The sequence below is a fragment of the Anastrepha ludens genome, chromosome 6 (genome assembly GCF_028408465.1).
Source record: "Anastrepha ludens isolate Willacy chromosome 6, idAnaLude1.1, whole genome shotgun sequence".
Lineage (NCBI taxonomy): Eukaryota > Metazoa > Arthropoda > Insecta > Diptera > Tephritidae > Anastrepha > Anastrepha ludens.
In genome coordinates, this window is record NC_071502.1 from 12481162 (window position 1) to 12497637 (window position 16476).

The following is a 16476-nucleotide window of genomic DNA, read 5'->3' on the forward strand; positions in this document are numbered from 1 at the left end:
CACTTAATATTTTAATTTTTTTATGCTACTACCTAAGTACCTTAGAAAGCAGAAATGCTGATTTTTTGATACTTCCACTATGACCTAAGTCCTTAATAAAATGCCAAAAACCACCTGATTCTTTGGCAATCCCGCTAGTTGTGCCCCTTATTGCAATACATTTGTGCACTAATGCGTCGTCCAATAGTGAAAGCATTCTTAAACAAATAAATTCCCTAAAAACTGAAATTCGCAGCCCAATCTACATATTTTACCAAGTGCAATTTGCAATAAATGCTAAATGATTTTATATTTTTTCTCTCTTTGCAGTTGGCTGTACACATTTTTACATTTTCCATCTACACAACGAAGGAATTTCCGTACAATACCGCTACCCGAAAACTCTTTCATCTCTTATTCCCGATAGACGGCATACACACACGCACAGCAAAGGAAAAAAAAAGAAAAACAACAAAATGACGTCAAACAGCGCTTTGTTGAACGCAGCACACGCCATGCTCTCTTCCGACCTGTTGCCCAATGTGAATCTGTCTAGTTTTGATAAACTAGTAACCGACGATGAGTTGCGCGATTTCCTAAAATTATACGAAAAATATAACTATGCGAAACGTAATTCCACACACGAACCGGAATGCTATGACTACTGCACGGGCGAATTGTATCGGATGTTGCGCACCTACAATGGTGTGCATGGCTACGTGGCGTTGTTGGTAAGTGGCTCAATATTCTCATCTATGGTATTTTTGCATGTACATCCCATATGTGTAGCAGAGCTATCGAGTAGGTGGAGAGAGAGTTGGAAAAACAAAAAACATAGAACGCAGGAGGTTGCTGTGTTTTTTTTTTTTTTTGTTTTTTTTTTTGTTTTTTCTCTGCCGGTGTTTACTGCGTTTATCCGCTGGAAACTGAGAGCTTCAATTAACTCTAGAGTGCTTACACTCGTATTTAAGTAAGCGCAAGTTTCTTAGTCAAGAAAGCGCCATAGGCCCTTATTATGAGCAACATTCGATCTTCGACTGTAGTCGAAAGTGCTGATCGAACGAATTTTCATTTGGTATTATGGTGCTCATTCGTTGAAGAATAGGACTATTGTGAATTTCGATCGTTCGACGCATTTACAATAGATAATTTTTTCTCAGCTGATACTGCAAATTAAAATAAAAGAAAAACCGATTGTGTTGAAATTCTTTGCTAACAACATTTTAAAAGTAAAAAAAAGTATTTTTTGTGAAAATAAGTACAACGGAGTTGTGTTTCGACGATTCATCGGTCGATGAAAGATTAGTGGAACTAGCTAGAAGTAGAAAACAGCTGAGGGGCGCATCCAACCCCCTAGAAATGGCTCCCACTGAGTAAGTTTAGTATTTTCAAAATGTGTTGACGTACTTAATATTACAGAAATTTCCTTACAGATTTTTAAAGAACTTTAGATTATCTAAAGAGGCGTTTATGAACCTACTGTCCAGTACAGAAAACCAGTTGCAGCAGTGCACCCGAGCCAAGAGCTCTTCACTAATCTCAAAAAAAAGCAACACAAATTATTAATGTGTGTGCAGCTTTGCACAACATTTGCTTGTTTTATAATGTTCAACTTCCGGATGAAGAGTTATCCGATGAGACCCTCAACGATGATGCTGAAGATATTGAAGTGGAGCCAAATAACGGAGAAGCAGAAAACATAAGAAATGAAATTCTTAGAATATTATAGAAAAATCTAAAAAGTATTAAATAGAAACCTTAACGCCACAGTTTCTGTTTTATTTTTGTTATAAATTTTCTTTATTCAATTATTCGTCATTCGAAAAAAAATATGTATTTCAGTTCCTCTATGTATTTCAGCCCATACCTGCCAAGGGAAAATAAAAATGTATTTCTATAAACATCACAAAAAAAAAAAACTATTATTAACCTTAATTCATTTTGCTGCCGTTCTAACTGGTGGTCCCAAGCAATTCAGCTCCGTTGTAAATTCCTCCCATTTTTTCGCTGCTTGTACTTTGGTGGAAATCCCTTTTGCGAATTGTGGATTGTCTTCCATTAATGCAACTAGCCTTTCTAATTGCTGTTTGGTACTCACAACTTTCGACCTGCATAATATTAACAAAATTAGTATATATTTATTATTTAGTTACTATAAAACAATAAATAATCGCAAACAACTTACATTTTAACAAGTTTTCCCACAATACGCTACACAATCGAAAGCAAAATTGCATTCGACTCTAAATTCGGTATGCAACGAAAATTTCGACAGCGTTGCACCGCTCATAATACCAAATTGACATTCGATTTTCGATCTTCGACAACCAACGAATATCGAAGATCGAATGCAACTCATAATAGGGGCCATAAGCTACTTAATACTCCTACTAATATAAAGTCAACTAATAAATTTGTGTTTTGACGGTCGCTTTCGACATTTTAATTAGATGAATTTAATTTGAGACTTCTTGTTTTGTATATATTTTAATTTATTTATAGATAACACACTACTGCAGTGGTTAAAGGCTTCGCTACAGATATAAAGAAAAAATTTCAATAAAAATATCTTCGAACTCGATGGGTCAAATATTAAAAAAAATTATATGACCATTTAATAATATACACATATGGCCATTAAGCTAGGTACGTTAACTTTATCTATCGGCAACTCAATACACTTCATAGATTTAACTTTAGTACTTTCTTACTTTCACTAATAATATAAAAAGCTAGTTGACCCTTTTAAAGGAACATTAAATACAAAAAAAACCAGAAATAGGAATATATAAAGGCGTCTCTTTCGCATGGTTGCTATATTTCAATTAAATTTTTGCTTACCCAAATTGTATTTATTTATTTACCCAAAATTCTAGAGTTCAAATGCTAATGAATTAAATATCACAAAGCACTTTGACTTACTCCAAAAACCAGTCAACGCGCTGGCTATGGCATGAAATTCGACTCACAGCTACAATCCAACACTAATGGCATTCGTACAAGGTTTCTTAGAAAGTCTCCATTAGTTGCAGACACTCAGAAGTGTTTATATACCCCCGACAGAGAGTTAGTTAATAGAGAGAGTATTACTGTTTGCGTTGTTCATTTGCCTGTAGTTGTTGGCAGGTGCGCACCAGAGTCAATGTGCGCTTAAGGTTAGTGCGTGCACGCCACAGGACGCCTTAGCCAAACATGCGAACACATACGCACACACGCAGGCACACACAGAAAGGGCATGTTGGAGAGCCCACGCACGGACGAAGATGAATAACATCTCAATGAATGAGCGATGGGTATTTGTGTACATACATAGACATAAATAAACTAATACACCCAAACAATATGGAAATGGAAATTTTCGTAATAAAAAGCAATAATTGCCCAAATAAAATCGTGGCAATGCCATATATTTATGTGCTTCTTCTAGCATCTGTCAAGTTTTCAAGCCAAAAGGCCGTAAATAAACATAAAATTGCGCTTAGACGATGTGAGCACTCGAATTGTTTTTATAGCGTTGAGTGGTTGTTAGGTGTTGTGTATTCAAATGATGAAAATAATTCTGCAATAGCAACGAGCGCATCCTCCATAAATTGACTTTTCGTGGCTAGGGAGTGAGAATGTTTTGCGGGCGTATAATATTTTTGTTGGCGCCGCCGCCTACATACATTGAGTGCAGCGTAGCGGACATGAAGCAAATTTTAGAAATTCTGAAATAAGTAGCCGTACTTGGATTTGCTTAGTATTACAGGTGAATTGCCTATTTGCCATTATTGCTTTAAAATTTAAGATTAGCTGTCGTGTAATGAAAGTAAACAATAAACAACAGTAACTCAGTTCGGAGAATATTTATTGCGTGTATTTTTGTGTGCTCGTAAATACGGATACGCAGATTAGGGCGAGTAAATTTTTTCTTTCAAAATCTTTCCTAGCTGATACGGATTCCACATAGATTTATGAAAAGAAAAAGGCCATTAAAACATAGCTCTCAACTGCATTTCCTCGTGTGCCATTTTAAAAAACCCTTTGGCCCCAGTACAATGAACGCAGAAGGCGGGAAGTATTGGGCACTCCACGTCATTCAATATCGAAACTCGTAGCTGTGTTTACCGGTCATTGGACGATCGACAAACACGTAGAAAAGCTAGGTTTATCAATTGATCCCCATCCCACAGCTACTGCAGTGGGGAACTTTCAGAGAGCAGCAACCTGTTGAGCGCTGTCTCTGTAAATGTCCGCGTGCGAGTAAAGTCACTGGGTACTCACAACTAAATCCCATTAGCCTTCGCTAGTACACCAACAGATCTGGCTGGCTGTAGATATCTGCCCGTTGGAAGTCTCGAATTGGTACCAAAATAGCGCTTTAGTGCTGATTGGGTACTTCAATCCAGACTGAAATGATTTTTTTATTTCCTCACATAATTAAAAATCCCGATAACAAAGGAATTTGTGTAGCTAACGAAGACTTTTATTTAAAGGAAAAAACAGAATTATATCAATAAGTTAATCAATTATATATTCGCTGTTCCCGTTTACAGCCTCTTCCCACCTCTCGACCAATTAATTGATGACGTTCCGCCAAAAATCGCCTGTCTGCTGTCAAAGAAGTTGTTGAGCCTGTTTTTAAAGACCTGCTTGTTATCGAAGGTAACGCCCGCCTTTCATATGGTTTGACAGGGAGCGGAAAAGATGATAATCGGTCGATGCAAGGTCCGGAGAATACGGCGGATGCTGAAGGAACTCCCATTCGAGCTCTTGAAGTGTGGCTCTGACGACTTATGCAACATGCGGCTTGGCGTTGTCGTGAAGAAGTATAGTTTGACTATGCCGATCAGGTTTTTTCAGTCGGATAGTCTCAATCACGCGGTGAAGCTGGGCGATGTAGAGCTCCTTGTTGACCATGGCATTCTTTTCGAGCATTTCCCAGTGCACCATGCCCTCCCAGTCCCACCAAACGCTTATCATGGTCTCTTCTTTGGATGAAGATCCAGGTTAACTCTCGACTTCGGCGTATCTTCTGGAGCCACCCACTCCTTTCTTTGCATCATATTGATGTATGGGGGCACCATTTCTCATCTCCCGTTTCGATTCGGCACAAAAAGCGCTGTTTATGACCGCGAGTTACCCGATGGCGGGCGAGATGCTGAGAAGCAATTTGAAGCCGACTTTCTTTGTTTTCTTCGTTAAGCTCGTGAGGTAACCTGGGTGCCTGGCTCCCAATTTTTCGGTAAATCTCAATGAACGAAGGTGATTGAGAATCGTTTTATGATGTCAGTTTATATTTTCTGCCAATACACAACTGGTTTGGCGACCGTTCTCCTTCAAAAGTGATTTGAGAAGTTCTTAATCAAACTCAGAAGGCATTCCGCTGCGAGACGTGTCATCGACGTCAAAGTCACCATTTTTGAACTTTGCAAAACATTTCTGTGCTGTAGACTCGCCTAGGAGTCAACCTTCTTCATACACATCGCAAATATCCCGGGCTGCTTCGCAAGCTTTTTGACCTCGATGAAAAGCAAAGAAGAGCAGGTGTCGAAAATGTTGATTTTTGCCTACTGGGTATTCCATTTCTAAGTCTCGGAACTAATAAAAAATGAAATAACTCAAAAATATAATAAACATAGTTTTGTAGAGCAGAAAGCGTTCTATCGAATGAACACTTACCCTTTGCTAAACAGCAAACAAATCTTTGTAAAATAAATGAAAATATAAAAATGCTATGAACTTATTCCCCAAACTAATAGAAAGCGAATCTTCTAAAACAATGTCGCAAAAAATCGTTGCATACGAATTGGCCCGCCCTAATGTAAATACAGTCATCTATATAAAAATAAAAAAAATGTATTCGCGTCCCAAAATACTTGTACTCCTCAAGGACTCCTCACCTGCTACTCCAGCCATATTTCATTCTGAGCCACACACATTTATACTTCCGTAATGGCGTTCACGGGTGTAAGTCGGGTGTAAGTCGCCCGTTGGTTGCTGAATCTATGTGGAAATTAATTAAATTAGACTCTCAGAAGCTTTATGTAACTTACTTATTGTGTACATTTGTATTACATGCTTTTTATTCAAAATTTCTGAGGCTTTTGGGTTCGCTATTAATTTAACTAATAGGACTATGAATAAGTTCGTTACGGTTTTACAACAGATGGCGTAACTTGATTATTATTCCATCGATCCACATTTCCAAACATTCATTGGAGAGCTACTGTCGTAAGGCACAAACGTCAGTATAAGTTTTTTATTTGAAGCGTAAACAACAATATTTTTACCACACTTGAAAATGTCGAATTTCGTGCCAAATAATGTGTTTTTGCGGGGAATTCTTCTTCATTATTTTAATATGAAGAAAAAAGCAGCCGAAAGTCATCGTATCTTGGTGGAAGTTTATGGTGAGCATGCTCTATCTGAGCGAACGTGCCAGAAGTGGTTTGCACGCTTTAAAAGTGGTGATTTTGGCTTGGAAGACGAAGAACGCGAGGGTGCGCCGCCAAAGTTCATGGATACCGAATTGGAGGAATTGCTCGATCAAGATCCGGCTCAAACGCAAGAAGAGGTTGCAAAAACTTTGGGAGTTGATCAATCAACCATTTCCAAACGTTTAAAAGCCATGGGAATGATCCGAAAGGTAGGCCATTGGGTGCCGTATGAATTGAAGCCAAGAGACGTTGAACGCCGTTTTATGGCATGCGAACAACTGCTTCAACGGCACAAAAGAAAGGGTTTTTTGCATCGAATTGTGACTGGCGATGAAAAGTGGGTCCATTACGACAATCCAAAACGTCGGGCAACGTATGGATACCCTGGCCATGCTTCAACATCGACGTCGGCGCAGAATATTCATGGCCTGAAGGTTATGCTGTGTATCTGGTGGGACCAGCTGGGTGTTGTGTATTATGAGCTACTGAAACCGAATGAAACGATTACGGGGGATGTCTACCGACGACAATTGATGCGTTTGAGCCGAGCACTGCGAGAAAAACGGCCGCAATACGCCGATAGACACGACAAAGTTATTTTGCAACATGACAATGCTCGGCCACATGTTGCACAAGTGGTCAAAACATACTTAGAAACGCTCAAATGGGATGTCCTACCCCACCCGCCGTATAGTCCAGACCTTGCGCCATCCGATTACTATCTCTTCCGATCGATGCAACATGGCCTGGCTGACCAGCACTTCCGTAATTACGATGAAGTCAAAAAATGGATCGATTCGTGGATTGCGGCAAAACCGACCGAATTTTTCACAAAGGGAATCCGTGAATTGCCAGAAAGATGGGAAAAAGTAGTAGTAAGCGATGGACAATATTTTGAATATTAAATTTGAAAGTTTTAATTTTAAATTAAATTTAAAAGTTTCAAATTTCGAAAAAAAACCGCACGAACTTATTCATAGTCCTATTATATTACCTTAAATCACTTTATTATGGTTCTATGCCAAATTTTTCATCTTAATATTTTCATCTGCGTGAAGTGAATCAAAAATTAATATAATATAGGCTGTAAATGACAAATATCTGGGATTTTTTTAGCTGTATGAGAACTACCGATATCGATAATTATGGTTTGACATGTTCGGGCGGCTGCCGTAGCCGAATGGGTTGGTGCGTGACTACCATTCGGAATTCACAGAAAGAACGTCGGTTCAAATTTCGGTGAAACACCAAAATTAAGAAAAACATGTTTCTAATAGCGGTCGATCCTCGGTAGGCAATGGCAAACCTCCGAGTGTATTTCTGCCATGAAAAAGCTCCTCATAAAAATATCTGCCGTTCGGAGTCGGCTTGAAACTGTAGGTCCCTCCATTTGTGAAACAACATCAAGACGCACACCACAAATAGGAGGAGGAGCTCGGCCAAACACCCAAAAAGGGTGTACGCGCCAATTATATACAATATATATATATATATATATATGATAAATGGCTGCTCACAGGAGGAACCTACTTAGACCAGGAATCAAAATTCAAAAGAATTGAAATTCACCAGGTGTGTCGTATATAAACCTGAGGCGAAAGCTAAGATGTCTTAACCTCAGCCCGAAGAGGGCAGGGCAGCTGAGAAGAGGGTGCTGAGATGATTCCACCTTAGCCTCCAGCAATACCAAGTCTTACGATCAGTAAAGATGTCCCCAAATTTTAGAGTTGCAGTTTTGTTAGTATTAGAAGTTCCCTTGAGCACCTCCAATCGGTCCGTAGCCAGAAGGATCTCTCGACTTTGCACGTTTGCGCACTAACCCAGCGCTCGCTGAATTGACGCGATGCCCATATTTCCAAGTTCTCAAGGAAACCGCAATCCTCTCATTTCGCAATGCAACCGTTCCCAGGCTTCCCTAACTATCCAGCTCATCACCCCAACACCCAACACCCCACTGTGATAGGGAACCGAAATGAGCCTAATATCGGAGTATTCGGATGCAGTTGAGAGAAAAGTCAGGCATTCCCCTTCTACTTTAAACTCACAAACAACGAGCCCAATACCCTAATTGTCGCCTCACTGTCGGAGTAGATATTTACTACGTCCTGTAAAGTAGTTGCAGAGGTAAGCAACCAACCTTTGTCTTCCTTACTTGCGGCTACCTCCGCTTGGGACACACTACGAGTACAGTGGTCCGAAAGCTTAAACTTGAGCTTGATAGGAAGCTTCTCGCAGAATTTTCTCTCACCAACCTTTCTCTCCAACTTCGGGTCATCCGTAAACATGTTTACCATGCCCTATCTGCGATTCTTGCACTACGTCAACTCCTCCCTTGATGGAATATGAATGGAAAAGTAGCGCTTGGACTCAGCGAGGGGATGAACTCTAACGTTTTAAGTATACTAAAGTGTCCGTTGCTTAAATAGAGCTTATGGCATGCACACCCGAATCTGATTTCGGTTTGCCCTATTCATGTCGTATATACCAAAAACAACAATTTCGAGCCACTTCAAACTTGCACTTTACTATACTAAAATACCAGAAAATTATTAGGTGCGCAACTAAGATCTCGCTGTTTGTCAATTGATGCCGCCAGCAGTGTGTGCTAGTCGATTCCAATATAACCTAAACGTCATAAACCAAGCTTAGACATATGGTAAACAAACTGCTTCGACACATTAGTGATTTTGTTTTGGTATTATATACTTTTGGTTTTGTGAAAATGTCTGATTTTGTGCCGAATAATCGTCATTTGTGGAAGAGATGCTGCCTTACGTGAAACAACGTACCGAGATTGGTTCCGTGGCTTCAAAGACGTTGTTTTTAATGTTGACGACTGTCCGCGTGAAGGAAGGCCAAAAACCTTCGAAGACGCTGAGTTCGAGGCATTGCTCAATGAGAATCCGTGCCAAACGCAAAAAGAGTTTACTTCAGTATTGGAAGTTACCCACCAAACCATTTCCAAGCGATTGCATGCTTTGGGAATGATTCAGAAACAGGTGTCTTGGGTTCGTTATGAGTTAAAACCAAGGGATGTTGAACGTCGATTTTTCGCCTGTGAACAACTGCTCCAGCGGCAAAAACGGAAGGGTTTTCTTCATCGCATCGTGACGGGTGATGAAAAATGGATTCATTACAGCAATCCAAAGAAACGAACGACATGGGGACTGCCGGGTCATGCTTCTACGTCGTCGCCTTGGCCGAATATTCACGCTGGGAAGGTTATGCTATGCATTTGGTGAGACAAAGTTGGTGTTATTTATTATGAATTGTTAAAACCTAGCGAAACCTTCACTGGGGATCGGTATGGACTTCAATTGATGCGATTGAGAAGAGCACTGCGCGAGAAGCGGCCGCAATACGCGGAGAGGCATGAAAAAGTGATTCTACAGCATGACAACGCTCGGCCTCATGTTGCCAGACCCTTAAATGCTGCTTGGAAACACTGAAATGGGAAATCCTACCCCACCCGCCATATTCTCCAGATATTGCGCCGTCCGATTATCACCTGTTCTAATCGATGGCACATGGTCCAGCTGACCAGCAGTTCCATTCATGATGGATAGCCTCAAAAGATGAACAGTTTTATCGCGACGGTGTACGAGATCTACCAGAAAGATGTGAAGAAGTAGTAGCAACACTTTCAATGATTCACTTGTAACCATGTTTTCAGAATAAAGTTGTATTTTCATAAAAAAAAATAGCGAGAACTTAGTTGCGCACCTAATATATGTGAGTGTTTCCTCTAATACCTAAGATACTTTAGCCAAAAGTTTCATATCCCATGTTTTAGAGGCGTTTTATGTCAAACACGAACCGTTCTCATGATGTTCGCAGAATCTATACATTTTTCTCGAATACTTATTATTAGAATTCAATTATTCTTATTTGAACAAAGCGAAATTTAGGTTAGACCAGATCAGGTTAGAACGCTATTAAAAACGAGTTCACTCTGGAGTCGACGAATTCACTTTGAAGCCAAGGAGTTCACTCTACTCTCAATGCGGTGAGTAGAAGAGATTTTCTAAAAATTTTGCCAAAAATTCGGAATGACTTGCGGACATGCCGAGTTAAGAGTGGCATAAAAGTTGCATTTTGGCTCTAGTAAATTAGATAATCAAATTTACTTAAAGGTACTCGTGTAGCCAAAGAGCAAATGTGTGGCAACTTTACATCAAAGTTTGTCGTTTGTCTACATTAAAGTTAGCAGTGAGAATGTTCACACTCCCATTCTAATCACTTTCCCCTGTTTATTACACTCCCACATATATATGAACACCTACGCATATACACACATACATACTTGCATTCACTAGTGATAATAGACAGAAAGCAGCAGATTACGAAACCACCAAATAAACACAAGGAAGTGGTCACTAATGACACTAATTACACCAAACGACCTTACGGTGGTCTTACAATCCCATTTATTTATAGCACATTAATACATAAACAACTACATACACACATATACGCGTAATTAACGTATGCTGATGTGAAAATAAATGGCGTAGAAATGAATGCTCTCAGCATAATTTATTCATTTGTTGTGTACGAAGATGAAGTGCGTACTATTTAGTTATTGTAAAGTTGCCTGTGTTGCTTTGTGTGTATGCGTGCGAAAATTAGGTAATTTCTTTCGCTCATTCAGTTAGATACTCGTGAGAATGTGAGAAATGCAGTAGCACTTCCCTAACAAAAAGTTTAAAAAAATTAAACCAAAAAAACACCAAAAATTAATCATCCCACACTGACGATGTTTGAGATTCCCACATTTGTCAGATCTGCGTGCTAACTAAAACGAGCAGGATTTATGTATAAAGGGCGAAGAAAGGCAACTTTAATATCATTTCATTTTTAACATTATTATTGGCAACAGCAACAAAAACTCTTCGTTCTCAACTTTATTTAGGACTGTTGCATTTTTTTTCCATTTCGGATCGTGAGGCGGAAGTCCAGCACTTCTTCTTGGGGGTCTACCTGGCGGTCTCAGCATATTCAGTATATTGTTGTTGTTGTTGTTATTGTAGTGGCAACTCCCGATCGTTCCGGTAACGTAGAACCGACTGTCGTAGTCCACTAGCACTGCTGCTTTCGCAAGTCGCTCGCCAGATTTTCGAGGGTTCTCGAAGTATTAACTCCAAATCTCAATTCAAAAGAGCTCCATCACGTTTTCGAAATTTCGCTGCGAAAGGTTTTTGGAACTTTGCACGTTGGTGACGGCGAGTATTGTAGGCGACGGAACAATGAGCTGTATGAGGTTCGGGTTGACATAGACATAACGCAGCGAATAAAGATCCAGCGGCTTTGTTGGATGGGTCATGTCGTTCGCATGGAGAAGGACTTGGCTTCACTTGGTGTACCCAACTTGCACCGGTTAGTACGAAAAAGAAACAACTGGCGCGCTTTGTTAACCACGACCAAAATCGCGTAAGCGGTTATCGCGTCAATTAAGAAAAAGAAGAAGGGATTAGCGTTGAGGTAGCCGCCAACGCCAAAGAAACACCTGATTGGCTACTCACTTGTGTAATAACTGCCAAGAAAGTAAATACGAGTATATACTATGATAGCCATGTGGTAATTAGGGCCCTGGGTGACGAAACTGGCCACAGAATGTCTGGCTTCACATCCAGTCGCATCCGAATCCTTTGACATAAGGCTCATCTGGGTACCTGATCATAGCAACATTGCAGAAAAAGGCGAGGCGGATGAGATGGCCAGATAAAGGACCTATGAAGGAATGTATAATATATTAAAATGTTCCTAGTTTTTAATAAAAACAAAAGCGGCATTGAAGTTTTAATGAACTGAAAAAATGCACACTGCGGGACGAGTTCCGGAATCTTGGACTAGAATAAAATATCCCGGATTAGTATTTAATAAAAATAAAAGTCGTAGTAAAAAAATGTACACTCCGGGATGAATCCCGAAGTAGACTAAAAATATCTCAAATTAGTTTTTAATAAAAATAAAAGTCGTATGGCAGTTTACTGAACTGAAAAAATTTACACTTTGGGACGAATCCCAAAGTCCTGGAGATTAAAAATATTCCGATCTTTCGGGATTAACAATTACTGCTGTTACTGGGATCCCTACGCACAATAATGTCCAAAAATCGCTTCAAATCAACCCAAAGAGAAATTAGAGAAAAATTGTCTATCTCGCATATTTTCGCAGGCTGTCTTTTAAGTAAAAAAATTTTTTTTTTTTTATCTTTTGATATATTTCATTTCCAGTTCTTTCACGAGCTTTAAGGATTAGCAATCACTGTTAATAAAAAACCAAATGTCAAACCAAAATATCGAAAAAATAGCTTCAAGCTTTAACATTTTTTATACCATCCAAAACATATTTTCACCCGACGCTGTTAATTCATATCGCCTTGAATTTTTTACATAGCATAAAAGAAGAGCTGGTCCGCTAGCCTACGAGTATTTATCTAAAAATTTGTTTAGTTTTTATGACACTTTACTGCAAATGAGCGATATGATTTGGCGAATTTGTCGCACCATCAAAAGTAAAAGGTGGTTAAGTTTCAAGGGCCGGTGTTGATTTTAAATAAAATACAATTTTTTTAAGAAATTATTGTCATTTCTCTTTATTGTGATAATATTCGTATGGCTCAATTACGTATGGAATAAAATATCGGTCAAATGGCTGCCGCGGCCTCGGCGGCACACCTCCATCAGATGGTCCAAATTTTCGAAGACGCTGAGGCATAATTGAGGTTCTATGCCGTTAATGTGCCGAATTATCTCATCCTTTAGCTCTTGAATTGTTGCTGGCTTATCAACGTACATCTTTTCTTTCAAATAACCCCAAAGAAAGAAGTCCAACGGTGTAAAATTACGTGATCCTGGCGGCCAATTGACATCGCCGCGACGTGAGATTATTCGGCCATCAAATATTTCGCGCAAAAGAGCCATTGTTTTGTTAGCTGTGTGACAAGTGGCACCGTTGAAGCCACATATCGTCCACATCCATATCTTCCAAATCGGCTCATAAAAAGTTCGTAATCATCTCACGATAGCGAACACTTTTCACAGTAACTGCCTGACCAATGATGCCGCCGGCCCATAAACCACACCAAACAGTCACTTTTTGTGGGTGCATTGGTTTTTCAGCAATCACTCTTGGATTATCATTCGCCCAAATGCGGCAATTCTGCTTATTGACGACTCCACTGAGGTGAAAATGTGTCTCATCACTGAAGATGATTTTCTTCACGAAGTGCGCGATATGCATTTTGATTTGAACGCCCGTTTTCATAATAAGCCTGAATAACTTTAACGCGTTGCTCGATTGTGTATCTTTCCGTCGTTCAAATTGAGTTAGTCTGAAATTGAGAAATATCAAATGAAGTGCAGAAAAAAACTTGACGTTTAGGTGTGGTTCATATTCAACATCGGCCCTTGAAATTTAACCACCCTTTATAAAAGCAAACTGCTTAGTCATGCAAGTAAATTCCTTAGAAAATCTCCAGCGCTTCGTAACCAATGCTTTGCGCTATAGACTTTCTGTGAATTGGCAGTTGTGGTATCTCTTTCAGTTACATCTCTTATTTGCATTTACCCAAAATGGCATCACAGCAATTTTCTTTCTATTCACCAACAGATTTGCATATTCGGCACAATTGCAAACATCCTAAACATAATCGTCCTAACCAAAAAGGATATGGCCAAAGCGCCCATCAACAAAATACTCAAATGGCTGGCGATAGCAGATATGTTTGTGATGATCGAGTACATACCATTCGCATCCTACCAGTACATCTACATGAAACCAGGTGAGTGCAGCCACAGCTACCTTACGATTATTAAGTATTCAATTATTTCTCGGACCTTGAGGTATTCATATTCCTGTTCATAGCCTTCATACTCATATCGCATGCAAGTGCTTGCGGGCACTCGGTACATAATTACTGACATAAAACAACATAAATTAACTATGTGTCACATAATAATCACATCTTCTTGCAGGCGAGAAGGACTTCAGCTATGCTTGGGCGGTGTTCATCCTTTTTCATATGCATTTTACCCAAGTCTTGCATACGATTTCCATTGGACTGACGGTAACATTGGCGATATGGCGTTATGTGGCCATAAGGTATGTGGCTATTAATTATGCATGCATACATGCGCAAACGTGTGTATGTATGTGTACGGGCATGTTTAAAGTTGTAGTCACTTTTGTGCGCATGCATGTCGGTGTTGTGTTCGCACGCAATTATTTACATTCGTTTATGGATGTGCGAGGCGATAATGCCAGAAGGCACAAATGCATGCAATTTAAAAATATTGTAATAATATGCGAGCGCACGCGTGATTGAACATTTTACACACACATATTATATACATAAAATCCTTAGTACTTTTAATGCTACTATGTTTATGTTTATTACGTATTTTGTTTATGTAAATGTTGCTTACCTGCTGATGCTGCATATTTTTCAGAAAATATTCCTCTGCTTTAGTATTTATTTGGTTCTTTAAAGCTATTTTGTATATTTATTTTATTATTTATTTATGCCTAGATACTTTTACACATTTAGAAACCGGAGGCATTCTTCTGGGGTCACTCGCTTGAAGTTAAAAGTACAACCTAGTCCTGCCATAAGTTCTGTTACAAGTTAAGAGGTTACATACGTCCAGCAGCGCCAAAAATGCGCTAAGGAAAAACTGATTTAGAAGGGATAACAATAAAAAATATATAAAAAAATAGTACCTATACTTTATCAAAAATGTAAAGGGTGTTTTTTTAGAGGTTAGGTTTTCAAGTTGAAATAAAACGTATATAATTTAATGTTAAGGCCAAGAATTTAGCTTTATTATAAAGATAACGGTTTGCCATTATGTTTTAAAAATGATTTCGGGCAAGTGGCCGCCGCGGCTGGCTCGAATAAATTCCAGCCGAGAGGCCCAATTTTCGACCACTTTTTGCAGCAATTGGGGCCGTATGTCAGCAATAACGCGCCGAATATTCTCTTCCAAGACGTCAATCGTCTCGGGCTTATCTGCGTAGACAAGCGACTTCACATAGCCCCACAAGAAATAGTCCAGCGGTGTTATATCGCACGATCACAGGTCCATGGCGCGAGATAATGCGCTCACCAAAAGTTTCCTTCAATAAATCGATTGTTGCGTTGGCTGTATGGCATGTAGCGCCGTCTTGTTGGAACCAAAGATCGTCCACATCAACATCGTCCAATTCAGGCACGAAAAAGTCATTAATCATGGCTCTATAGCGCTCTCCATTGACTGTAACATTATGGCCGGCTTCATTTTTAAAGAAATATGGACCAATGATTCCCTCTGCCCATAGAGCACACCAAACAGTGACTTTTTGAGGATGTAACGGCGTCTCAGCAATGGCTTGTGGATTATGTTCACTCCATATGCGACAATTTTGCTTATTGACATACCCATTCAACCAAAAGTGAGCTTCATCGCTGAACAAAATTTTCTTGTGAAAATCGGGATCGGTGGTCATCTCGTTTTGGGCCCATTCACCGAACGTGCGACGCGCTTGATCAGGTGTAAGTCTATTTATTATGAAATGGCAAACCAAACTGAGCATAAATCAAGTGACAGCTGTCAAAAAGACCATCTACGAAAAAAGTAGTGCCAACTTGAAAACCTAACCTCTAAAAAAAACACCCTTTATTTAATTTTTTCTTTACAAAAATTAGTATATAAAAAATCACGTGTCCCAAAGAACAACGAAAAAAAAGTTGCTCCACGGTCTGCATCATTTCTCCTTAAAATGTTGGTGGATCTGTAAAAAGTGAAAAAACTCTTGTAGAATAAAGTTGTAGTTATAGTCTGAGCCGGATTTTTGAATTTCGAAAAATTTTGCAATTTAGCCAGTTTGATGTGTATTTTAGCAAGTTTTTTGAAAGCAACTTTAATAGTGGTTGGATAATTGATAAGTCTGGCAGACACTGGAAATGGCACCTGGATATGTAGAGTTTAGGCGAATAGGGACAGCGGCATGGAGGGCTAGAAGCAAAACTCTCTCATTTTATGTGAGAGCGTGCGCAAGAACTCGAGTACAGGAACTTCAGTGCCTAGCAGCACCG

General features: G+C 39.4%; 1 protein-coding gene across 1 annotated transcript in view; it reads left to right on the forward strand.

Moving 5' to 3' along the window:
* Positions 1 to 319: 319 nt before the first annotated feature.
* Positions 320 to 16476, forward strand: part of LOC128867940 (G-protein coupled receptor dmsr-1) — a 48390-nt gene continuing 32233 nt past the window's right edge. Inside the window, exons 1-3 of the mRNA XM_054109578.1 lie at positions 320 to 710; positions 14013 to 14184; positions 14378 to 14504. Coding sequence (XP_053965553.1) covers positions 456 to 710; positions 14013 to 14184; positions 14378 to 14504 — 554 coding nt within the window. The 5' untranslated portion in view covers positions 320 to 455. The remainder of the gene's footprint in view (positions 711 to 14012; positions 14185 to 14377; positions 14505 to 16476) is intronic.